The 25,982-nt window shown below is 41.3% G+C and overlaps 1 protein-coding gene across 1 annotated transcript in view; it reads right to left on the reverse strand.

Moving 5' to 3' along the window:
- Positions 1 to 957: 957 nt before the first annotated feature.
- Positions 958 to 25,982, reverse strand: part of AASS (aminoadipate-semialdehyde synthase) — a 51,525-nt gene continuing 26,500 nt past the window's right edge. Inside the window, exons 12-24 of the mRNA XM_072764911.1 lie at positions 17,428 to 17,487; positions 17,201 to 17,268; positions 14,563 to 14,684; positions 14,245 to 14,371; positions 10,466 to 10,576; positions 10,255 to 10,363; positions 9,329 to 9,469; positions 8,805 to 8,972; positions 7,367 to 7,462; positions 6,002 to 6,117; positions 5,269 to 5,357; positions 4,531 to 4,707; positions 958 to 3,419 (exon numbers count right to left, since the gene is read on the reverse strand). Coding sequence (XP_072621012.1) covers positions 3,301 to 3,419; positions 4,531 to 4,707; positions 5,269 to 5,357; positions 6,002 to 6,117; positions 7,367 to 7,462; positions 8,805 to 8,972; positions 9,329 to 9,469; positions 10,255 to 10,363; positions 10,466 to 10,576; positions 14,245 to 14,371; positions 14,563 to 14,684; positions 17,201 to 17,268; positions 17,428 to 17,487 — 1,503 coding nt within the window. The 3' untranslated portion in view covers positions 958 to 3,300. The remainder of the gene's footprint in view (positions 3,420 to 4,530; positions 4,708 to 5,268; positions 5,358 to 6,001; positions 6,118 to 7,366; positions 7,463 to 8,804; positions 8,973 to 9,328; positions 9,470 to 10,254; positions 10,364 to 10,465; positions 10,577 to 14,244; positions 14,372 to 14,562; positions 14,685 to 17,200; positions 17,269 to 17,427; positions 17,488 to 25,982) is intronic.

A 25,982-nucleotide genomic window follows, 5' to 3' on the forward strand; every position in this document is an offset into this window, starting at 1 on the left:
CCAGCTAGTCCTAAAAATAATGAGAGGGCCAGGGGTGGGCAAACTCTGGCTCAAGGGCCAAGTCTGCCTGTGACTTGTTTTTATAAATAAAGCTTTATTGGAACATAGTCATGTCCACTCATTCATGTACTGTCTATGGCTGATTTCACACTGCAAAGGCAGAAATGAGCAATTATGGCCCCTCTGGCCTACAAAGCCTGAAATATGTAGTACTTAGCCCTTAATAGTCAAAGTTTGCTGACCCCTGAGTGAGCCACATGCTTGTAATTACAACTTATCCGTTCATTCCCAGCTCTTACCACCACCACCTCCACTTCTGCAGTTCCTGCTGGAAAACTGAGAGTCCACGCAGTGTGTGATGACATCATCCTTACTCGAGTTTACTGAAATCCCTTTTCTAGCACTGCCGCGAGACTAGCTCTTCAACCTTCTCCCCTCTATGGTTCATTGGTATTAGGAAGCTAATAATTCAACGGGGCACTCAACACGTTTCCCTCACCCCCACTAAGGGCTAGTTCCCTAGTCCCCCTTCCATCCGGGCACTATTCCTGGTTGGAGGTGGAATCAGGGTGACACTCATATTTCCTAATTGACTCTGTTGAACTCAATGTTGTGATTTAAGAAAAGTGCCATAACAGAAATGTCTTTACTGATTAATATTGATCTCCATACATTATTTTTGGCACGTAGGACTAGGCCTCAATCAACTTTGATCCTTTTTAAATAGCATCGATGTTTTCTCAACCTCCATATCCCCCATATGTAATACCTATTTACTCCAAGGGCAGAGGTCAGTCCATAGGGCCAGGAGCTGTATGTAGTCCTAGAGAGTCAAGGGTTTACTCCATATTTCTAAAGGAATATTTAGTTTATATTTTTCCCCAAAGAGCAAAAAAAAAAAATTTTATTTATAATGTAATCATTTACAACAACTTGAGACATAATTCACACAAAGTATACAGTTTAGTGATTTTTAATATATTCAGAGCTGTGACACCATTACCTCCATCGACTCCACAACATTTTCATGACTCTAAAGAGAAACCCAAACTCATTAGCAGTCACTCCCACTTTCCCCCAAACCCTTACCCCTAAGCAGCCACTAATCCACTTTCTCTATATGTAGATGTGACTATCCTGGACAACTTCATACGAATGAGATCACACGTGGACTTTTGTGTCTGGCTTCTTTCGCTTAACATAATCTCGTCAAGGTTCATCCATGTTGTAGCATGGATCAGAACTTCATTTCCTTTTGATTGCCAAATAATATTGCGCTGTATGGATATGCCACATTGTTTATTCATTTATTAGTCGATGAACATTTGGCTTGTTTTGACACTTTCCATCAACATTCGCTTGCAAGTTTCTGTGTGGACATATGTTTTCATTTCTCTCGGGTGTGTACCTAAGAGTGGAATTGCTGGCTCATGTGGTTGCTCTACTTTTAACCTTTTGAGGAACTGCCAAACTGTCTTCCCAAACGGCTGCACAATTTTACATTTCCACCAGCAGTTTTTGAGGACTCCAACTTCTCCACACCCCCACCAACACTTGTTACTGTCTTTTCCATTATAACCATCCTGGTGAGTATGAAGTGGTATCTCACTGTAGGTTTGATTCGCATTTCCCTGGTAGTGAATGGTGTTGAGCACCTTTTCATGTGCTTATTGGTTTTGTATCTTCTTTAGAGAACTGTCCATTCATATCCTTAGTCCATTTTTTAAATTGGGCTCTTTGTCTACTTACTGAGCTATAGTAGTCCTTTATTTATTCTAAATACTGGTTCCTCCCTTACCTGACAAACGATGTGCAAAAATTTTCTCTCATTCTATGACTCGTCTTTTTGCTTCTTGATGTTACCTTTGGAAGCACAAAAGTTTTTAATTCTGATGGTGCCAATCTATTTTTTTTTTTTAATTTCCTTTTGTTGCTTGTGCTTTTGGTTTCAATTATTTTAGAAATCATTGCCTAATCCAAGGGCATGAAGACTTACATCTATTTCTTCTAAAGGTTTTTACAGTGTTTGTTCTTCTATTTAGGTCTTTGGTCCATTTTGAGTTAACATTTATATATGCTGTGAGGAAGGGGTCCAACTTCCTTCTTTCACATGTGGATATCTGGTTGTTCCAGCACCATTTGATGAAAAGACTATTTTCCTCTACTGAATTGTCTTAGCACCGTTTTTAAAAATCAACTGATCATAAAGATGAGTATTATTTCTGGACTCACAATCTATTCCTGTTTTACTCTTTTTCATGCTACTGTAAATTGAATTGCCTTTTTCAGTATTATTTTTGTTTCATTTATTTATATTGTATAGAAATACTATCAATTTTGTATATTAATATTGTGTTCTGCAACTTTGCTGAACTCATGTATTAGTTTTAACATTTTCTTAAAGTATTCTTTTGGATTTTCTATGTATAAGATCATACCATCTACAAATAGAGATAGTTTTTCTTCTTCCTTCCAAATCTGGATGTGTTTTATTTCCTTTTCTTGGCTAATTGCCCTGACCACACCCTCCAGGCCAAGTTGAGTAGAACTGCCGAGAGCAGACATCATTTCCTTGTTTCTGGTTCAAGGGGAAATATTTCAGTCTTTCATCATTAAGTATGATGCTAGCTATGGGTTTTTCATAGATGTTCTTTATCAGGTTGAAAAAGCTCCCTTCAACTCCTAGTTTGTTGAATCTTTTTATTATGACAGGGTGTTAAATTTTGCAAAATGCCTTTTCTGTCTCTAAGGAGGTGATCCTGTGGATTTTGATTTAATCTTACCTATTTCCTTTTCTAAACACTCAAAACTGTCAGAAATGTCATTTACTAGGTAAATCGTAATATTACCAAAAAAGCCATAAAATAGAATTATTACAAAGGTTGTGGATAGGTAATCTAAGAGTATCTAACTGAATCAATTTGAAAAATACAAAAATATAGCTGTGTGAAGATTTTTTTCTTACTAGAAAGATAAAAGTTTATCTGATCATAGGAAAATATATTCTTATAAGAAAAAAAAGATGCACGATAAATTAACATATAGCACAATCATCGCTTTTACATACACATGAAAAAATAAATGTAAAATTATTAGAGTTCTCTGGTAATTACTGGCATCTCCTGCTCCAAATGTTTTCATATTAAAATAGAGATTTATATTTTTAAAACATCATTGTATTGACTGACTCAAAAAAATACCAGGCTTTATATTTCAAAGTAGCATATTAGCAAGCAGGTTGTTGCACATATGTTCAGAGCTATGTTGTCTGGGAAGATAAAAACAAGATATAATTCTCAATTATGGTTTGATTGTGCTCTGTGTTGTATATACAATGCCTTCTGCTTTAATTCGCTCCAGGATTGGTTCATAGATGTCCTTTGAAAAGGGCCCCATCAGACCTTTAGCTTTAATTTCACCTAGAAGAAAATAAAGCTGTAGTTATCGTTTTAAAGGTATTATTAAGGTTAATTTCCACCGCACAAGCCTCCGTATCATACACAGGGAAAGACGCTAACTGCAGAATGAAAGCACAGCTGGATGAACTGCACTAACTATTGCCAAAATGATCGGAGAATAAAGCGCAATAAGAACGTAAAGTAAACCTGATTTGTCTGCTTTATTTGCTGATGCTTTTTTTAAAAAAGCAGAACACCGACGGAACGAATTATTTTTTTTTTTTTTCCAACGGAACGAATTAAAACCAGTCTGATTATCTGGCACAGGCTTCCGTTAAGACAACTGAAACAGCAAATCTGAGTACCTTCCTTTCGCCCCCTCATCACTTCTCTACTCCGGTTCCTCAATAACTAAGTAGGTCATTTAATTTGATATTAGCTGATAAGCTACTGTAGATACATTTTCTCCATTTTTCACATTTATATGCTTGATGCTTGTTACTCCCTCCCACACTCACGAGGGCCAAATGAAGGATTTCACTCAGCGATGATGCTTCCTGAGCGTACAGATGATCTCAGGGGACAGGGGAGTTGAAATATGCTTAGTTCAAAATACCTATCGAGTGCAGCTAATGTACTAAGGGATGAAGGTTAGTAGAACACGGTCTGTATTTGGGGGGATCTGAAAGTGAATACCCTCCGCTATTTCAGGGTTAGCGCCCTTAAGATATGAAAAATGAAGGGGAGAAAGGAAGAGTTGACATTGCCTGGTGGGGTCATGTGTGTGGTAGGAGCTTTATGTATTATTTCACCTCAGCAGCACAGAAAAATTCTGAATTAGGAGTGAGAATCCTCACGTGAAGGATGAGGAGCTGCAGCTCAGCTACGGAGAGCAGCTCGCGCTCCATCGCTCGGTCGTCTTGTGATTGAGCTGAGCCACAGAGAGGTGTGACTGCAACCACGGCTCTCCCGCACCCCGGGGCCTCCCGGGCAGTACTCGTCTCAGGAGTCTGAGGCAGCTCACTTCCCGTGGACGCCCGTGTCACACTAAGAGTAATCACTTGATGTCCAGGCACGGAATGACTTGGAGATGATTTGGAGACCGGTTCAGTTCTCCAGTGAAAGAACTTACCATCAAGCAGCATCTTGGCTGCCATCGCCGTGGGTAACCCCACAGTTTTAGCCATGGCTGAAAAGCCATTGGCGTCTCCATAAACCACGAGATCAACAATCTTATTTTCCAAGTGTCCAGAGGGATGTCTGATTCCAAAACTGTCTCTCATCACAATCATATCTTTCTCTCCAGGGCCTTAAGGCAAATAAACACATATTCTGAAATGTCATTACCGGACAACTCCAACACGGCAACTCATTAGCATCTACCTTTTGCTCTCACAGGTTTCTCCTCCCACCGTGTGCAGCCCTTAGACAATCATCTATATTGCTCTTTAGCCTAAAGGCCGAGTGAAAAACCCAACAAATGACAACTCTGGCCATGTTCCTCTGCCCGGGTTGGTAGCACTGTGGCCTGGCTACAGACATGAAGGCGCTGTGGTAAAGCTCCCACTCTTCCCCCAAAAATGCTCCTTCAGCATTTCCCAAAGGCATTAACACTAAAACTAATCATAAAAAAATTTTTTTTAAAAAATAAAACTAATCATTTGTTCCTTTTCTATGTTCCCCAAGTTCATTCCTATGTGATAATTCTCTTATTCTTCCCTCTGGAAAAACAGCCCAAGTGCCCCCTCGCTTCGGGCACCCTTCCCCACCCCTGCTGCTTGGCTCCAGCCCTCCCATCACGTCCACTAGTTGTGCTGACTGCATCCCATGACGCCGCTTCTGGGATGTGAGCTAATAGCCCACGGCCTACCGTAGGAGAGTTTCCTGGCCAAATGCTTGGAGAGTGCATCCACCACAGACTCGGCTTGAGGGACTTGCTCATCCCCGAGTAAGCCCAACCTGAGAAGCACAAGAGGTGGCTGTGTTAGGTCAAGTCTTCCACAGAATCTCACTTGGGAAGGAGAAGGGAGCTCTTTGGATTTTATCTTAAAAGGGAACAATCACAAGGTGACAGTCCAAGTTATAGGACTCGCCTAAATCGTAGAAAGACATTAACAATAGCAAAGTTTTCATCTTTAGCATCATCAGACTCCCCAAGGCAGTGCTCCCCAGAGCAGAACTGACACATGCTAAGTCCGCACTGTTGCAAAGCTTCTTGTGAGATCACGTACAGGTTAGTTCTCCCACAGGAAGAAGAGCAGCATAATGGGCCACAGCTGTGTGAAGTAGATGGAGAAGAGTAGGAGAATCTCCCACGGGACAGAAAAAAATATCCCAGCTTTCTGGGGAACTGAGTAGTGAAGTGTCTCAAAATAAGTACTTCCCAAGTCACAACTGCCATTGAGTTTCTATCTACCTTTTTATCCCCACATGAACACAGTTCATGGAAATCTCTACTACAGGCCAACATTAGAGCAGCAAGTTAATCAAAGACAATGTAAAACGTCTAGTCCCTTTTACTAGAAAGGACTAAGAAATCATTGATATTTTTATTGATATTGAAGGAATCCCATATTGTGCCAAGTTGACCGGTGGGTGCCTACCATTCAGCAGCCTCCAGCTGGGTATTATCTCTTCCCAGCTTCTCAAACACAGCTTCCCTAAGCACGTCATGCTTGGAGGATGGTGAAATCCCAACCAGACCACAAAGGAGCTCTTTCTGGTCAGAAAAATAAAGATAAAATCCTAAGTTCCTAATAAGTAATCAGTTGAGAAATTATCCCGCTAAGGCATTCGATCACATGTGCACCTCATATTTTAAATCAGAAATGACTAGAAATAATAAACTGTAATACTCACACATGCATACACACATCCACACACTCGTGAACAAGTGATATTCTAAAACGATGTTTCAGCAATAAAAATGGATCATGGCATGAAATCAATTCTAAAACGGTGGCACCGTATTTACCATCACATCGTCCCCGTTACGTTTTCACTCATTCTCCCTCTCCCTCCAGTAGTCCATTTTGGCCAGGATCAAATGGAATGGGCTCGTTGCTATGGTTGCCAATAGCAACCAGAGTTCTTTGGTAGGTTCAAGAGAAGAGAAAGACCTTGCAGATAATAAAATCTCAAAGCAAGAATACTTAAGCATGGTCATAGCTTGTTCTACTTTCCAAACAAGACTTTCTCCAGGATCCCAGGAGAAAAAGTTAGACTCTTGATCAAGGAAAAACAAAATGGTTCACAGGCCATATTTGGCTCACCACCTGGTCTTGTAAAGAAGACTCGCATTAGAAGGGAGTCATACTCATTTGTTTATGTAGAAATGAGTACGTACAGGCCTCAAAGCCTAATATATTAATAATCTGGTCCTTTACAAAAAAAAAAAAAAAAAAAGTTTGCCAGCCCCTATTCTGTAGCCACTAACATCCTGGGACCGCCCCAAGGGTACGCGTCCCAGCCCTCCCGTCCAGCTGCCTCCACCTCAGGATTCACCCCATACGTGTTTATTCACTTCTGTCCAACACGTACATTTGTGAAACGTAAGACACATTGGGGGGCTCTCGGCTTCATGGAAAACTGCGCCTAATGCAGAGGCTGAGTAGGCGGCCGGTCGGTCACACTGGTCTTTCTCACCCTGTGGTAGGTCCGTGGCGTTGCCCGCGGACACGGGCACAGGCTCGAGTGCGTGGCCGGCGAGTGAGGGCGGCGGCTAGGGCCCCCCTTGCACCCCCGAGGCCCCGAGGGCTTGATGCAGCACAGGCACGGGCAGCTCAGTGGCTGGAAACCCAAAGTGCTCACAGGTGAAAGCCACGGGATGAGCGAAGCGCTGGGACCTGGCGGGCCAGGCCCGGGCCTCTCGGGCGGTCCACGGGCGTCGGGGCCGCGGAGGGCGCTTGGCTGGAACCAGCGTCCCACCCCTGAGGGACAGCGAAGCGACACGCTCGGGGGTCACTCACCCAGGTGACAGGGTTGGCCTCGGCCCGGAGCGCGGGAGCCGCGTCCCTGTTGATCAGGCCCAGCTTCATGAAGCCGTTGAGCGCCCTGGCGTAGCCCTGGAGCGGGGACCGGTGACCGGGTGTGAGGCTTGGCCTTCACGGGGGAGACGAGGGCGAGGACGCTGCTCCGGGCCAGGGCCGGCCTGGGGCCCTGGTGCCTGCCCCGCCTGCCCTCCGCGGTCCAGGGTAACAGAACCCGAAGACCACCCCAACCCGGAGCCACCTGCCGACTGGCCACTGTCCCCCGCACACGGCGGCCAGGGCCACAGGTAGGCCCCCGAGCGCGGCTCCTAAGTCACACGATGGGGGGCAAGGGGGAGCCTTGAGGGAGAGCCACGGCAGGGACCGCCAGCTCCGCCTGAAGGGACACGCGGGGGACAGGCCGGCGCGGGGGCCTGGGGTCCTGCCGTACTCAGAACACGGAAGCTGGTGAAGGGTCGCCGGCCTGCCCGGGGGGGCCTCGCTGACGCTCCCTGGGCCGGGTCATCCACGCGGCCTGGGCGCTCTAGTGGGCTCGTAGAGCTCGTAAAACCTCCTACAGACCCTAACCTGGGTCTACGTGCTCGGCAAGAGACCAGGCGAGGCCATCCCAAAACCCTGACTGGGGGCGCCCGGCGGCTCGGTGGGTTGAGCGTCCAACTCCTGAGCTCAGCTTAGGTCTTGATCTCAGGGTTGTGAGCTCAAGCTCCACGGTGGGCTCTACAGTGGGCATGGGGCTGGGGGAAAAAAAGGAAGGAAAAAAATCCTAATTCTTGGACCCCTCCAAAAAATACTACTGATATTCTCTGAAAAAAAAAAATGAAGAAAACAGAATCAAGAAATCTGCCGGCGCTGAGGGTGTTACGGCCTCAGTTCAGACGGGAGTGTCTGCTGGTGTCTGTCCCCGCTCCTTTGTGATGGGTAAGTACGTGGTGGACGATTGTGTTCACGCTCCTGGGGTCCACACCCCCAGTTGGTGGTAAAAACATTTCAGATTTGCTTGGGGAAAGTGGACTAACCGCATCTTCAGCTGTAGGGACATGGAACGAGCGGCCTAGTTCACCCCCTGGCCTCAGGGCTAAGGGGACAACGGAGATATTCTTAGCGTCCTTGTCCAGTCCCCGAGGTGAACCAAAGAGGTGGGGGCTGCATGCTGCCCCCCGGGGAGCCTGGGACGGCGGCCAGCACCGAGGAGGAGCGGAGCAGTGGGGTCACCTGGCCCCAGATCCCTGGGGGCCTGCAGCGGCCTGCACCCCCCACACCCGACTCCTTACAGCATCACCTCCCGGCTGGGCTGGGTTCAGTCGTGCCCGGGACATCCCCTCCAAGGAGCCCCAAGGGAGCGGGGTGCACCGGCTGGTTTGGTCGCCTTGGGCCCGGGCACATCCCCCCGACAGGCCACAGGCCTCGCCGCCCTCACCTGGTACCTCAGTGTCCCCCGCAGCAACGTGCGCGCCGTCGGGATGCCGTAGGTCGCCGCGTACTGGGTGCTGTCCCTGTTGGGGTAGCCCTCCAAGTTCAGGCCCGGGAAATACCCCATGGGGGTCACTGCATCCAGAAAGGGGACGCCACCTGCCACTGTCACCACCTGAAGAACATCAGGGGGCACTGTGGTCACTACACCTGGCCCGGTGCCATCGCACCTGGGCGCCAGCAGCCGGCCAGGCGACCCGGGGAGCGGGGATGGGGGTGTGGATGCAGGGTGGGGGTGCACTGTCAGCCCGGGTGCAGGGTGGAGGAGCAGGGGGTGTGCTGTCAGCCCAGGGTCGGGGTACAGGGTGGGGTAGGGATGCAGGGTGGGGGTGCACTGTCAGCCCGGGGTGGAGGTGGAGGGAGGGGCAGAGAGGACTGGCAAAGGCCTTGGCGCCAGGGAGGAGGAGTGTGGGCCCAGCCAAGACAGGTGCTGCAGGTCTGCCTGGCGAAAGCTCGCGGATAATCCCTCACCTTTCCATCGAGCAGGTAGGTGGCCGGCTGCATCATGTTGGTCAAGACTCCCAGGGGACTCCAGCTAAATTTGTATCTCAAAGGATTGTCTGAATGTTCAGGGGCTGGAAGCCCCCCACAGTAGGAAATGTAAGATTCAATCTGTAAAATACGGGATGAAAGACAATGGCAGAAATGGGATAAAGGAGGTAACCTTGCTGTCTTTTCTTCCCTAAACTTACAAAGGCTTTCAAAAGCCTTCCTTAAAGCCAAACGCCATCCGATTAAGTCAGTGACATTATGTATATACATTTTTAAAATCCACTGGAGTTTGTGACTAATATTTTACTAGTTAAAAATCCAACTATTAATTCAATTCTGCTTAGTTGGTTCCTCCTGACTTTTGTGTTCAAATGATATGTTTGATTATATATTTTGTGATAGAAGTGTACAGAATGATATACAATGTAATTAATCTTTATATAAAATATAATCATGATTAATTTGATTCTACATTTGATTCCATGCCTGTGACACATATACAACCTAAACCACTGAATCTGACTCAACACATTTTCATATCCAATCGTTCCTTCTCATGTGTAAAACAGACTCCATTTACCAAAAAATGACAATTTTCCAAAGAATTTTTCCCACTTTTAAAAGTCAAATCTTATTATCTCCAAAAGCAGTCTGAAAGCTTTCACTAAACCAAAATAGTACAGTAACATCTATTTTTCTAAAAATCAATTGCTAAGCCTAGGATGTTGTTTTATCATACAGATATTTTTGCAGTTAGAGGATTTTACTTGAAATTTCTACTCAAAGTTTGAGTTATACTCTATCAGCTTCCTTAATCAAAATTATAAAAAGATTATTTTTGTACGCAAAAATCGGGACCTTCTAATATTTTCCTAAATGGACTTTTGGGTGTAAATTGGACTCACCGTGGCTCCCACTTCCTTGGCCTTGTCTATGGTTTCCATCGCCAACATATGGTCAAGACCAGGGTCCAATCCCAGTTCACCAATGACTGTGATGCCAGCGTCTTCCACACTACAACAGGTGGAAAGGGGAGGACGAAAAAGTTGGATATGAAATAAAAATATCTATTCTCCACACCACGGAGCTATTTTGTTGAAGATGACTGAAACTTACCTCTTTTCTAATTCTTTTAGCTCCGGTGTGATGTAGCTTGCAGTGATCATGTCAACTTTGCTTCTGATGCATGCCTTGGCCACAAGAGGATGCAGTGCATAAGGCAATAAGCTTAAAAACAGAGAGAAACTAGTCAGACACTTGCCCCACCCTACCCTCCAGTGTACCTTGAACTGCACTAACGCTAAGTCATCGCTCTGATTAAGCTATTCCGTCCAAGGTCACCAATGACTCTGAAAACTACAGAATAAATTCATCCTGTTACCACATTTAAAACCCTCCACAATTTGGCCTTCACCTAGCCTTTCCACTGTTCTCCTTCTATCCCCTTCAGAAGCCATATATGGGAACCAAAGAAATTATTGTCATTCTCCACTCACAGCCGGTACTTTTCCAGCTCTGGAACTTTACTCTCACTGAACCTTCTACCTGGAAAACTATGTCCACCCACTGATCCCTGCCCAGGCCAGACCCTACTTAAACAAATGTCGGAAAAGGCATCTCCTCCAAGAAGCTCTCCCAGATTCCCCCAAAGCCAGATCTTCTTCTACATTCATTCAGCTATTTCTTTGCAACATTTAATAGGATTAGTTCCATTTATCCTTCTAATATTTCTATCATTTTCTGTCTTGGCTCCCCTACTAGAAGATAAGGTTGCTTTTCTTTTTCCTCTGTATTTCCCAAATGGCTATCAGGTTGGGTGAAACTAAGTCAAAATGACCCAGGTGTTACATTTCAAAGTAGAATCTAGGAAGGTCCAAAGGAGGAAAATAAGCTTAATGGTACTGATTGGTATAAAAGCTATCTAAATGCTTAGAAGTCGATGTGCTAAGCCAAAATTAAAATGTGTTCAAAACTCAACTTCAGTTGGATTTTCTAAAAATCTGGCTTTGGTGTTTTAATTTGGCACTAGGACCACACAATCACAAAAAACCCGAATTTCTGCAAGTGTTAATATAAATGAATATATTCATATTCTGTCCAAGGAATAATAGAACATCCTGTCAACTGCATAACAATACTCCAGTTCTACAAGCTTATTGCCTCTGTGGTAAAGCACTCTACAAAGTACAATGAAAATATAATTACAAATTTATAAATATGATCACACTGTATCACTGTACTTGTCAAATTCATCCTGTAAACTTCACATTTTCTCTATTTTATATAAGACACAACAATAAAATCACCTCTCAGATACTTATGCCTCCTCAGGTTAATAGAGTATTGCTACTTAGATTTATTATCATGTAAAATAAAATTGTGTTCATATCTTGCCAGTTATAATATGAAAACTCTTACTCTCTGTTTTTTTACTTTTTTAATCAAAAAAGAATTATTACCAAACATGGTAACCCCTTAAAAGCCAATGAACAAAATACATGCAAAACTCTATTGAAAAAGTATTAATAGAAAATGTATATAATGACATCATCTTAAAGATTAAATCGAGTTTTTTTTTCTTTAAGATTTTTTATTTATTTATTTGAGAGAAAAAGCGAGAACATGCACGTGCGAGCTCCAGCGGGAGGAGGGCAGGGCAGGGCGGGGGGTGAGAAAGCAGACTCCCCGTTGAGCAGGGACCCCGATGATGGCATAATCTGTACTAACCTAATGATATGCTAAGAACTAGAGTGCCAGAACTTTGATTAATGGTGCCTGTTTTAGACAAAAGGATTAGCTTTCATAACTCTTTGCATATGTAATATAGAACCTACTCAAAGGGACATAACTCTTGAATTATTTGAGTTGATTCCAACCCAATTAATCCAAATAATTTAAAATGCCTCTGGTTAGAAGATACACAAAATAGAAATAGAATTTTCAAAGTAACTTATCAAATTCAATTACTCATTTGCATTAAAACACTAAGAACGAGAATTGCCAAATTAAAGCCATGAGGATTTGACATATTATAATTTTTTTTGTGAAACATACTTAGTTCATTTTATTTTGGTAGTATTACTGTGTTTTCATCAAAATATTCTTTCTCCAACTTAAAAAATAAAAAATTATTTAAAGAACGCTACAAGGTGAGAGTGTTTAACGATATTACCACTCTCCGGCATGGAAACTCAACCAATTGAGAAATATTAAATATGAAACAGATTTTGTTAATGTTAAATTTTATTTGAGGCCATCAGTTTGCTAAATTTTAAAATATGTGCATATTAATAGATTATTATCTTGTCCTATTTTGCTGCAGATTTAGTTCCAAATGTGTCTTATCATGTTTTCTTCCTTACATTTATATATATATATATATATATAAAAACCCACAATGTTTTACTTAGGTATTTGTGTGTGGCAAAACAAATTCTCTTTGTTTTATTCAGGAGGCTAGAACATTCCATTATGAATTATAGTCATATCACTAACAGACAAGGTCTGTGGGTCACTGATTAATTTTTGCTGAATAAAAATTATTGCACATTAAATTTACATAAATAGGATAACATCTTAAGTGCCCAAAGTGAGCGTATAATTTAAATACATCAAGAGTTAATCTACAAGTTCCCACAAAAGACTACCTTTCATTGTATATTTTCGTTTTTTTTTTTTTTTTTTTTTTTTTTAATTTTTATTTATTTATGATAGGCACACAGTGAGAGAGAGAGAGAGAGGCAGAGACACAGGCAGAGGGAGAAGCAGGCTCCATGCACCGGGAGCCCGACGTGGGATTCGATCCCGGGTCTCCAAGATCGCGCCCTGGGCCAAAGGCAGGCGCTAAACCGCTGCGCCACCCAGGGATCCCTCATTGTATATTTTCGAAACCCATTTGGTTTTTTGGGTTTTTTGAAGAGGGACACACAGAGCTTCCTCCAAAGATATCATTTCAATCTGATTTAACTATGAAAGTGACCCAATTATGGATGAGCAGATAGCTTTCTTCCTTCATTCTTGGAAAAATTATATTCTAAAAATAAATGACTGTTCTTCTCCTCACTTTGGTATTTCAAAACCCAGTTTAATTATAGAGTGACTCTCATGTAGCTGTGTACCTAGAAGTTAGACCTACATTTTTATCAGTAATAAATACTGAATTTCGAGATGTATTCCTCCGATAAGACTAAAAATGGTCATAATGCTCGAAAATCTAGTCATTTTCATTCAAGCTTTATTATGTCCGAAAGATAAAATAGCCACTAAAATAGATGAAACATGAATAGTTTTGACACAGAGGTTCTACTTCTAGATACACATCCAAGATATGTGTAAATGGCAAATAACAGACAAATACTAAAATGTTCATAACAACATAATTCATAATAGCTGAACTCCAGGAACAATCTAAACATCCATCAATGGCCAAGTGAATAGTAAGGGGATATTCACGCAGTGGGAACGTCACCCAGCAATTAGGATGAGTAAACTACAACGACAGGCAACAACACAAACCTCTCTCACGGTCAGTGTTGAAGAAAGAAGGTGGCCGCAAATGAGGACAGGCTGAGTGGTGCCTATGGGACGGAGCTGAAAACCAGCAAGAATCAATGTATATGTGACAGGCCAGGATAGTGCTTACCCTTAGGGGCAGGGCTAATAATGGAAACGGACACATGGGATGCTCCTGGGGTACTGTTATTCTGTTTCTGGATGTGGATGATGGTTATGAAGTGTGTTCACTGTGAAAATTCACTGAACTACATACACTTACGATTTGGGCATATTTCTGGGTACACGCTTCAATTGAAAATTTTCTTAGGAGAAAGAGAAAATAAGGAAGGAGACATAACAACAACAAAATATATGACAATCATCTCTTCCTAGATACTAACCTGATGACAAGATCCTGTTTTGCCACCAAGGAGCTCAACTTCTCTTCTTGTTTGCTAATGTCCATGCTAACAGGATTAATATTATATTTCTCGCCTAACTGTTCAATTTGGTCCTTCATGTCAGAGCCTAGACCAAGAATACAAAAGTCCAATTTTTATATTATCCTTCACCAGGCCGAGAGTACAACACATTTCAACATCTCCAAAAACAATTCCTCAAAGTTTAGAAACAAGATAGTCATCTAAAATTCACAGAGTAAGTATGCTTTGAAATCAGTTTTCCTTCTTCTTCTTCTTTAAAAATTAGGGCTTATTTACCTACTGTTATGTCTATCCTGTTATCTCTTGACAAGTATTCCAAAACGGGTTCAGATACATAACCAGATCCAAGAACCAAGACCCTTTTTTTGGTGCCCATTGAAAGTGACTGAGCAAGTTCCCTATAAATAAAAGAAGGGAAGGGAAGAAAAATTTAACAACAAAATAATAAATAACAAAATCTTGCTATCCCCCAAAAAAACTGAACCTTAGACTATGAAGCAATGATTTTTCCCACGTTTCTTATAATAAAGACCTCAATACATTCCCTAGCCCAATACTTTTTATTAATTATTTTAGATTTTTAAAAAGGATTTTATTTATTTATTCACGAGAGACACAGAGAGAGAGAGAGAGATGCAGAGACACAGGCAGAGGGAGAAGCAGGCTCCACGCAGGGAGCCCGACGTGGGACTTGATCCTGGGTCCCTGGGATCACGCACTGGGCTGAAGGCAGATGCTCAGCCACTGAGCCACCCAGGTGTCCCTTATTTTAGATTTTGTACAATGAATAACAGACCCTGACTTCTCTGAAGTGTGTGTCCACAGACTTTCATGAATTCCCAACTACAGGCGAGGTGCAGATGCCGGGCTACCACCTGGCTTACTCACAACCGAGTAACTTGGTTTCACATTTTGTCCTTCCAGGGTACATGATTCAAATCATGCCAGGGACTATACATCAGACACCTTACTTAATTATTAAAACAATCAGAGGAGGAGATTATTATTAGCCATATTTTTGTTTTGTCATTTATCATCAGAGTCCCTTGAAGACAATTAAAACCATACTTTTGAAATTGCCAATTCCATGGGTTAAATGTAAAAACCTAAGATGAATTAACTCAGCAGGATTTTAATGCTTGAACAGTTTATTCTGTTGGAATTTGTCCCTTCCTGACAGATTAACCCTCTGTCTCTCCTACAAACTATGACCTCCAAGATCGTGACTGTCATGTTCATCTTTATAAACCCATTAATGCTCAACAAATTTTCTTAATGGAAGATACTCATTAAGATTCTGTTAAATCAAATTTACAGATATCAGTGGAAGACCATGGGAATGGCGTGGTCCCAGGGACATAACAAAAGGCTCTGTTGTTAGAATCTTTTAGGTCAAGAGGTCTCTCAAGCTTTAACCTTTCCATTAATTATAAGTCAATAAAAATAAATTTAAATACAAAATGTCCTTGCCCCTCTTCACCCTCCACACTCCTATTACTGATGAGGTGAGTCTCCTTTAATCTCCACCCCCATCCATTTCATCCCCCCAGGAAAAAAAGACACAATTATTTGGCTATTGTATATCCTTTCTAACAACACTTTCTATAGTTTAGGTAATTAAATTATATTGTTTTGATGCCCAAAAATAAAATATTCAAAATATATTTTTAAAAACTCACTCCTAGATTTTAGTACTGTCCGCCCCATCAGCCATCTCAAACACTCGAGGTTAACAATCACTGTGCTAAGTGATGAAGAAAACATGTGAATAAGGCAGATATTTAAGATGACTTAAATTTCCTTTCAAAATACAATCTTCATTATCAGTCTCTGCACAGAGATTCCACTGGGAAGGAGGGCAGGAAGTCCTAGACTTGCTGCTACAAGAAATACGGTGTGTAAGAGTGAAAACACCATCGTGACTGGTCATGTTAGGCATGTTATTAGGATTAGTAATAAGATGATAAGAATCAGAAGATACAGAGAGTTACGAGAAACGAACACACGTGCCGTTTCCCCTATAAGAAACCTGCCCATAGGGCTATAGTGCTAGCCAGTTAAAAAAAAAAATTTCTGGGTATCTTATCCCGGAATATTTTGTTGACACATAAAAAGTAACTGTAAGAAAGCGAACACGGACGGACCCACACGGCAGTAGTGCGGCGTGATGCAAGCAGATCTCTTATTTACTTCTACAGCTCGAAGAACTGAGAAAGAAGATGAGGCAGTTTGTTTGCTTCTTTCTACTTTTCCCACTCTGGTCTCTCCTGAGAACTCAGTGCGTCGGTTATTTTGTTAAATGTGAATAGACCAGTGGAGCAGATAAAGACACATCCCGAAGAAATGTCAATGTTTTCAAACTCTGAGTAGTAAAATCAATTAAGGAAACAAGGGCCTTAGCCAAGTACCCCTCTAAGAGAACCCTTCTCCTGGCTACATTTATCCCATTACTGCTCGGCACCTTCCTCCTAAAAAGAATTCCCAGGGAAAACTGACCCCTCACCATTTTCTTTCTTTACTGCTTCTCGTAATTTCTAAATAAGAGCCCACTTGCCTAAACAAAATAGTCTAAACCCTCAGCTAAAAACCAGACTGAAAGCACCGCAGAAAGGGTTATGTGCTTATTTTCTTTGAGAAAATAACAGAGACACGTCGATATGCAAAACATTAGAGAAGGAGCAAGGGGCTACCCAGAGGACAACTGTTTGGACTTCTGCTTGCTTACACCCAAGTCTACACAGGCGATCAGCAAGCCAAAATGATGTTCAGGGGAAAATAACTCCCACTGGTTCCAGCCAGTCACATAGTTTTCTATATTTGCAGACATTTTTAAAACTGTGCAAACCTAGCATCATGAACTCACAGAGAAGCATTTAAAAATACTCAACAAATCCAACGTAAGAATAATGCTTACCTGCTCTCTCGGAGTTTCTGGATGTATTTATACTTATCAGGCAATACACCGTTGGATGTAATCACTGCCTAAATGTGTGTGACAAGACATTTCTTTAGTGTCCATGTTTTAGACCCACAAACATGAGCTCATGTAACAAAGATGGAGAAAGAGGGGAAGGGAGAGAAGGAGAGAGGATGGTAGTGGGAAAAATACATTTGGGGGAAAAAACGGTTTTCATGACTTACATCTCGCACCACAGGAGAAAAATTCTGACTTTCAAGAGGCTGTGTCGCATCTGAGAGTATCTGAAAGGAAAATGAGATTGGGAAGAGATAAATGACAGTGCAGGGAAGGATCCTTGGTGTTTGTTTCCATATTAAAATATTAGTCGGAGGGGAAAAAATAATTTAGAAAAGTTTTCTGAAGATCACTGAATATAAATGACCGGTAATAGAAGTCTACAAGCAGTGAATTCTGTTCCCCAAGAACATACTTTCAGCACACGTTCCAATTCTAAAACTAAAATTTGATTCCAATCATCTTTGCTTATTAAAGACACAAAGTGGTTTATCCTTCCCCACCAGGTAGATGTTTCATGTTGCGCCACAAGTGTATAGCCATAGTCCCCACGGAGGGCCTGAATCCCATCCCAAGGCTTCACACGATTCTATCAGAAGAGAGAATGGGTCTTTCAGACAAAAAGTCACCAACCCTACAATCGGAATTTCTCTCAGATCAATATTAGTTCTATGTACAGGCACATCAGCATTTCAAAAGTATCAGGAAAAAGTAGACCTCGAAAAGGCAACCAGTCTTGCCATTATCTCACAAGAAGGAGTCAGACGGCCAACAACAGAAGCCACATCTCTCCTACCAACATCCCATCATCCTTCTAATCCTCCTCTTTTCTTCCAAGGTGTCCAACCCCTGAATAGACTGCCGAAAGGAAAGTCACGTAAGTTAGTAATTATTGCCTCTGATGCTGATGGTCAGGACCTTAGGGTCGATGAGACAACCATTCCCTCCTCATCCTTATAGGTTAAAGTCTAGAGCACTCACCTAGCTGAGCAAGAGCAAAATATACCTACCAGATGCTAGCAGAAAAATATTTGTTTACTGTATTAAAATAAACATCGGGCGTCTGGGTGGTAGAGTCAGTCAAGCATCCAACTCTTGGTTTCAGCTCAGGTTGGGAGCTCAGGGTTGTGGGATCAAGCCCCGTATCGGACTCTGTACTCAGCACATAGTCTGCTCGAGATTCTCTCTCCCTCACCTTCTGCCCCTCCGGCTTGTGCTCTCTCTCCCTCTCTAAAATAAATAAATAAATTTTCAAAAAATAAAATAAATATCAAAACTACTTTCATGTGTCTAAAACACACGACACTTAGGCTATCTATTCCTGGGTTATGGGCATTTAAAAAAAAATATATATATATATATATATAAAGCAGGTAGGGCTTCTTTGGGGAAGCTCATGGAATTGGCACATCTGGTGTCATCCACGGCTTCTTTCATCCGGGCATCCCTGAGTCGTCCTGCCGCAAGCCGACTCCTCCCCCTACCAACCTGTCTTCTGCCAGGAACCGTTAGTGAATAACAACATGGGATTTGGATTTCACTTTACATATGGCTAAACCACCAAATTTTTGTATATCCGTTCATTGTCTCTCCTGTTTATCTGTAATTCTGCAGTCTTACTCAGGCCTTATTGAGACCATGGGAACCTCACCTCCCACCTTTCTCCTTTCATTTATCTTCAATCTAAAACACAAATCTGATTATTTTTTCTGTGTCTATTTAAAATAATCCAGTAGCTTTTCAACACCCTCAAGATAAAGTCTCTAGCCCCCTAGGTGGCCCCCAAGACTCTCTCTATAGTCTGTCTCCACCTCTCCAACTTCAGTTCTCCCTTTTGACTCATACCCAAAACCCTGGTCCTATTAACATTGTGGACCTGATCATCTGCATCAACATTCCCATGCCTCTGTCCTACACCATGTGGATGCCCCACATGCTATTCCTCTACATGGAATTCCCCCTCTTCATCCTCCAAGATACAGCTGAACTGCCTCCTCTGTGAAGCTTTGATCAAAATCTGCCCCAAGCAGAGCATCTGCCTTCAGCTCAGGGTGTGATCCCAGAGTCCTGGGATCGAGTGGGATCAAGTCTCAAGTCTCACATCGGGCTTCCTGCATAGATAAATATAATCTTAAAAAAAAAAAAAAAAAAAGAACTAGCCTTGGCATTTTGCCTGCACAATAAAATGGTATTCAATAAATAGATTAGTGGATATATGCAATAATCACATGGATTTTCCCCAAGAAATGAAATAACTATCTTGAATCTACCTAAAGAATGGCAAACGTGAAAGACAACAAAAGGCTGCTGAATTATTGCATTTAACTGTGTTTCCTTGCTAGAACTCAACCGTGACAAAGCTGCAAGCACAAGGTCCTAAAGCATGTGGTATGACTTGCCACTTTCACCTCTAGCACCTTTGAGAGAGCTCATCACTCTTTCCTAAATTAATTTCAAGCTATTTACCCAGGTGTCAAGACTCTTTCCAATATGGAACCAACATACTTCCCTTTACTCTATCAGACCTGACAGCTCACAGAAACTCTGTTAAATCAACTCCCACCTTCGCTCTCCTGTCTCCATCAGAGGGTAGGCCTCCCATTCCCAAGCAAATGAACAGATCCTATACATCTATCAAGAATCAGCTCAAATGTCACCTCTTTCCTAAAACCTCTCCAGACTTTACCCAACAAAACAGAGCCTCTCCCCTCACAGTTTCATTAGCATTTTCCTAATGGCTGCCATATTCCACGTTATAGCAGGGTTGCACACTTCTCTCATCCATTTCCTGGACCTCATGCTTCTATGGGTCAGAGGGTGTATTTTAATTTTCTTCATCCATATGTTTGCCTTATGTTCTGACAGACAATAAATATGTAATTAATTCAAGCGAAACAAATTTCTCTATATTGATTCAGAATGATAGCCTGGGCCCTTTAATGCCACAGAGTCTGAACTTTATGTCAAAAAGGAAAATCTAGGAGGGGAAAGACAATGCGTATACTTTTTTTTCTTTTTTAAGATTTTGTTTATTTGTTTGAGAGAGCAGGGAGAGGGGCATGGGGGAGGGAAAGGGACAAGCAAAGCCTGATGCAGGGCTCGATCTCACCACCCTGAGATCATAACCTGAGCCAAAGTAAGCCACTCAGGCGCCTCAACAGTGCATATACTTTAAATATAGTGCCCATACAGTTATCAGAAGAGAGCACAGACAATACACTTAATTTTTTAGTGGAAAGCAGATACACACATATCAAGACTACAATAAATAGCCATAAATTTTCACAATGTCCAGTGCTTAAAGACAGATGCCCCCAAGACAACCTCACCACACTGTTTGGAGGACTACCGTGATGTATAAAAGGAAAAAGCTGTGACAGTTAGTCAATAGACATCTAAGCAATATCACCTGCCTGCCTCAGTCTGACCAAAAACCTCCAACACCTCGCTCTCAGATAATTTTAATCTTGTCATAATACTAAGAGTCTCTTAACTGCCAGTTTATATAAGCAAAGACATAGCACCTTTTTAAATGTATATTTTTCTTCCAGAAATAGTTAATTAGATCTTTTCAGACCAGTCCCCTCATTGAGCAAAACCAGTAAAACATAAAAAGCCATGGTTTTTAGTTTTAAAAGGTAGATTAAAACTTTTTTTTTCCTGGGGAAAACAGCAGAAAAGAAGGACCCTAAGCTCATCTCTTCCCATGGTTACAAGTAGATAACAATTATATCAGTTTAAATAACTCAGAAAATGACCTGAAGACTAGCAGAACTCTCCACAGCTAAATGAAGAGAAAAGGCCATAGTGAAGAGGGTAGGAAGGGCTGAGATGCAGGAACCCAAGGGACTTTCCACAGGAGGGAGGAGCAATACAGACTCAGGGAGGGGGAGAAATAGACTCTCACATGAGGGAGCCCACACAGGAAAGATGAATCCCCATATTTGTTTGAAAAATCAGAATGGCTGACTCTCACAGGTTTTTTACAAATACTGGGACTTAAAACCTAGAACTTTAAAAATCTGTGGGCTTGGCTCTGGGAGAGCCAGGAGAGCAAGATGAAGCTGAGTCCCTACTCTTAAAGAGACAGCATAAGAAAAAGCCCTACTGAGATACAGCATAGAAGCAGCAGTTTGAAAAACGCCTGGGTCATATGGGAGGAAGATTTGTTTACTAATCTAAGAGCATGGGCAAGGATCCATGAGAGACTTGTCTAGGAATAAAGTAGCTGACCTGCACTATTTTCCTGCCCTACCCCTTAGCCTAAGCACATGCCACCAGCTGAAAGCACCTACACTCCTACCTAACTTGCCAACAGTATGCCCTGCCCATGTGTTCCCCTGCAGACACACCCCCTCAAGCCAGGCCTCAGCTCAATGTCTCCTCCCATGGAAGACCCGTGCAAGCCTTGCTAACATCCCACATCAGACACCACAGGCTTCTGCAGATCAACACCCTCCAATATACTCTCAGTCTGAGCCCATCCAAAGCAGTGCCACAAGTCTGGCAGTATGCAAGCAGCCCTGATGGGCCAGCACCACTCCAAAGTGATGCCTGCCCCAGGGAGAAGGGAAGAAAACCACACACACCAGTCAGACTGGACCCTAGCGTCACCATAAATGCTTTTCAGAGGACAAAACAGGGAAAGCAACCTGCACCTCAGTGTTACTTATGCATCTATGGCAAATGCCATATCTGACACGAATCAAGCCCAAGGCATCTACTAACACCACAGGAACCAAACCCTACTCACAACAGGCAAAGAGGGACATTGCAGATGACTGGACTGAAGAAAAAAGTAGTTCAGCCACAACAGCAGAGTCCACACAGCACACCTAGGAAACAACCCTGAAGCAGCAGGTTCTGGTGAACAGGGAACATTGCACTACAGGGTGCTACAGGACCTCTTCTTCCTAAGGCCACTACTTTCAAGAGCAGGAAATATAGCTGACACATGGAAACAGACACAGAGAGTTAGACAAAAGGAGGACACATAGGAATATGTCCCAGATGAAAGAACAAGACAAAATCACAAGATACCTAAGTGAAATGGAGATAAGTAAAATGCCTGCAGGAGAATTTAAAGTAATGGTTATAAATATACTCACTGGACTTGAGGAAAGAGTGGAGGGCCTCAGTGAGACCCTTAAAGAGACAGAAAACATAAAAAATAACAAATCAGAAATGAAGAACTCAATAATTGAAAAATACACTAGATGGAATAAATAGTGTGCTAGAGAAAGCAGAAGAAAAGATCAGGGACCTGGAGGACGAAATAATGGAAAATAATCAAGCTGAACAGGTGAGAGAAAAAATTAATAATACAAAATGAAAATAGACTTAGGGAACTCAGCTACACAATCAAATGTAATATATTTACATTATAGGGATCCCATAAAGAGAAGAAAGATAAAAGGGGGCATAAAATTTATTTGAAGAATAGCTGAAAACTTCTTTAGTCTAGGAAAGGAAACAGAAATCAAAATCCAAAAGGCACAGAGAGCCCCCAACAAAACTGATCCAAGGAGATCCACACAAAATCACATAATAAATAAAATGGCAAAAAGTAGTGATAAAGAGAGAATTTTAAAAGCTGCATGAGAAAAGAAAACATTTATAGTCAAGGGTAACCTCATAAAGCCATCAGCAGATTTTTCAGCAGATATTTAGCAGGCCAGAAAAGAGTGGCATGATATATTCAGAATCCTGAAAGAAAAAACCTGCAGCCAAGAATTCTCTATCCAGCAAGGCTATGGTTCAGAATTAAAGGAAAAATAGAGTTTCCCATACAAACTAGGGATAAAGGAATTCATGTCCACTGAACCAGCCCTACAGGAAATGTTAAGGGAGACTCTTTGAGTGGGAAGAATGACCATAAATAGGAGCAAGAAAAGTACGAGGCACAAAAGCAGTGAAATTAAGTATATCTATAAAAATCAGTCAGGGGACTCAAAGACTAAAAAGATGTAAAGTATGACATCATATGCCTAAAATGTAGGAGGGAGAGGAGTAAAGAATGTATTTAAACTTGAGCACCATCATCTTAAAAAAATTAAAGATAAATAAAATTAAATTTAAAAAATTTTTAAATAAATAAATAAAATTAAGCAGCCATTATCTTAATATAGACCGCTATATGCAGAAGATGTTAGCAAACTAAATAAGAATAACAAATCAAAAATCAGTAATAGATATGCAAAAAAGTAAAAGGACCCAATATCATCACTAAAGAAAATCAACTAACCATGAAAGACAAGAGCAAGAGAAGAAAGGAACAGAGAAGATTCGCAAAAAGAGCCATAAGACAAGTAGCAAAATGGCAATAAGTGCATACTTATCAATAATACTTTGAATGTAAATAGACTATGCTCTAATCAAAAGTATAGGGTGATAGAATGGATAAAAAAGCATGACTCTACAAGACACTCATTTTAGACCTAAAGACACATGCAAATTGAAAATAAAGAAATGGAGGAGAATTTATCATGCAAATGGATGTGAAAATAAAGCCAGGTACCAATACCTATATTGTACAAGATAGACATATCTTACACACATACACACGCACACACGCACACAAGAAAATATAATAATCGTAAATATTCATGCACCCACCATGGGAATACCCAAATACATAGAGCGGTTACTAACAAACATAAAAGAAGTAATTAATAGCAATATAATAACAGTAGGGGACTTCAACACCCCAATTACATCAATGAATAGATCATCAAAACAGAAAATCAACAAGGAAACACTGTCTTTGTTTTTTTTTTTTTTTTTTTAAGATTTATTTATTTATTCATTCATGAGAGACACAGAGAGGCAGAGACACAGGCAGAGGGAGAAGCAGACCCCACACAGGGAGCCCAATGTGGGACCTGATCCCAGGTCTCCAGGATCATGCCCTGGGCGGAAGGCAGACGCTAAACCGCTGAGCCACCCAGGGATCCTGGAAACACTGTCTTCAAGTGACACATTGGACCAGATGGATCTAACAGACATATTCAGAGCATTCCATCCTAAAACAATAGAATATACATCCTTTTCAAGTGCACATGGAACATTCTCCAGAATAGATCACATATTAGTCCATAAAATGAGTTTCAAGAAATTTAAAAAGACTAAAGACATGCCATGCATCTTTTCTGTACACAACTTATGAAACTAGAAATCAATGGCAAGAAAACATCTAGAAAGACCACAAATGCATGGAGATTAAATATTGAGCTACTAAACAATAAATGGGGCAACCAAGAAATCAAAGAGAAAAATAAAAAAATACATAGAAATAAATGAAATACAACACAATGGTCCAAAATCTTTGGGTTACAACAAACACTGTTTTAAGAGGTAAGTATATAGCAATACAGGCCTACTTAAAGAGGCAAAAACAAAAACCCTCAAATAAACATATAAAGGATCTAGAAAAAAAATAAACAAGACCCTAAACGAGTAAGACAGAAATAATAAATATTAGAGCAGAAATAAACAAAATAGAAACAAACAAAAACCAGTAAAACAGAACAATGAAACCAGAAGCTGGTTCTTCGAAAACATCAACAAAATTAATAAACCTTTAACCAGATTCATCCAGTAAGAGAGACAGGACGCAAATAAAATCAGAAATGAAAGAGGAGAAATAACAGCAAACACCACAAAAATACAAACAATTGTAAGAGAATATGATGAAAAATGTATGCCAACAAATTGAACAACCTAGAAGAAATGGATAATTTCCTAGCAACATATATAACCTCTCAAAATTGAATCAGGGAGCAACAGAAAATTTGAACAGACCAATTACCAGCAATGAAATTGAATCAGTAATCAAAGAACTCCCAACAAACAGAAGTCCAGGACCAGATGGCTTCACAGGTGAATTTTATGAAACATTTGAAGAAGAGTTAATACTTAGTCTTCTCAAACTATCCCAAAGATAAAAGAGGAAGGAGAGCTTCTAAATTGATTCCATGAGGCCAATACACTGATACTAAAGCCAGAAAAGACACTACAAAAACAGAGAACTACAGGTCGATATCTCTAATGAAACAGATGCAAAAATCCTCAATAAAATATTAGCAAATCAAATCCAACAATATATTTAAAATTTCAATCACCACAATTTATTAATAAATCTGGGATTTATTCCTAGAATGCAAGCTTGGTTCAATATTCACAAATCAACATGATATCAACAAGGGAAAAGATAAAAACCATATGATCATTTCAATAGATAGAAAAAAAAATATGACAAAGTATGAAATCTATTCATGATTAAAAAAACTCTCAATAAAATAGGTTTAGAGGATAATGCCTCAACATAATAAAGGTCATATATGAAAAACCCACAGCTAATATCATACCTACTGGGGAAAAATGAGAGCTTTTCCCTAAAGTTGGGAACAAGACAAAGATATCTACTTTCTCCATTTTTATTCAACATAGTACTGTAAATCCTAACCACAGCAATCAGATAAGAAAAAAAGGATAAAAGGCATCCAAATTAGTAAGGAAGAGGTAAAACTTTCACTATTTGCAGATGACATGATACTGTGTGTAGAAAACTCTAGGGCAGCCCCGGTGGCACAGTGGTTTAGCGCTGCCTGCAGCCCAGGGCGTGATCCTGGAGACCCTGGATCGAGTCCCATGTCAGGCTCTCTGCATGGGGCCTGCTTCTCCCTCTGCCTGTGTCTCTGCCTCTCTCTCTGTGTGTGTCTCT

The sequence above is a fragment of the Vulpes vulpes genome, chromosome 7 (assembly GCF_048418805.1).
Source record: "Vulpes vulpes isolate BD-2025 chromosome 7, VulVul3, whole genome shotgun sequence".
NCBI classification, from domain to species: domain Eukaryota; kingdom Metazoa; phylum Chordata; class Mammalia; order Carnivora; family Canidae; genus Vulpes; species Vulpes vulpes.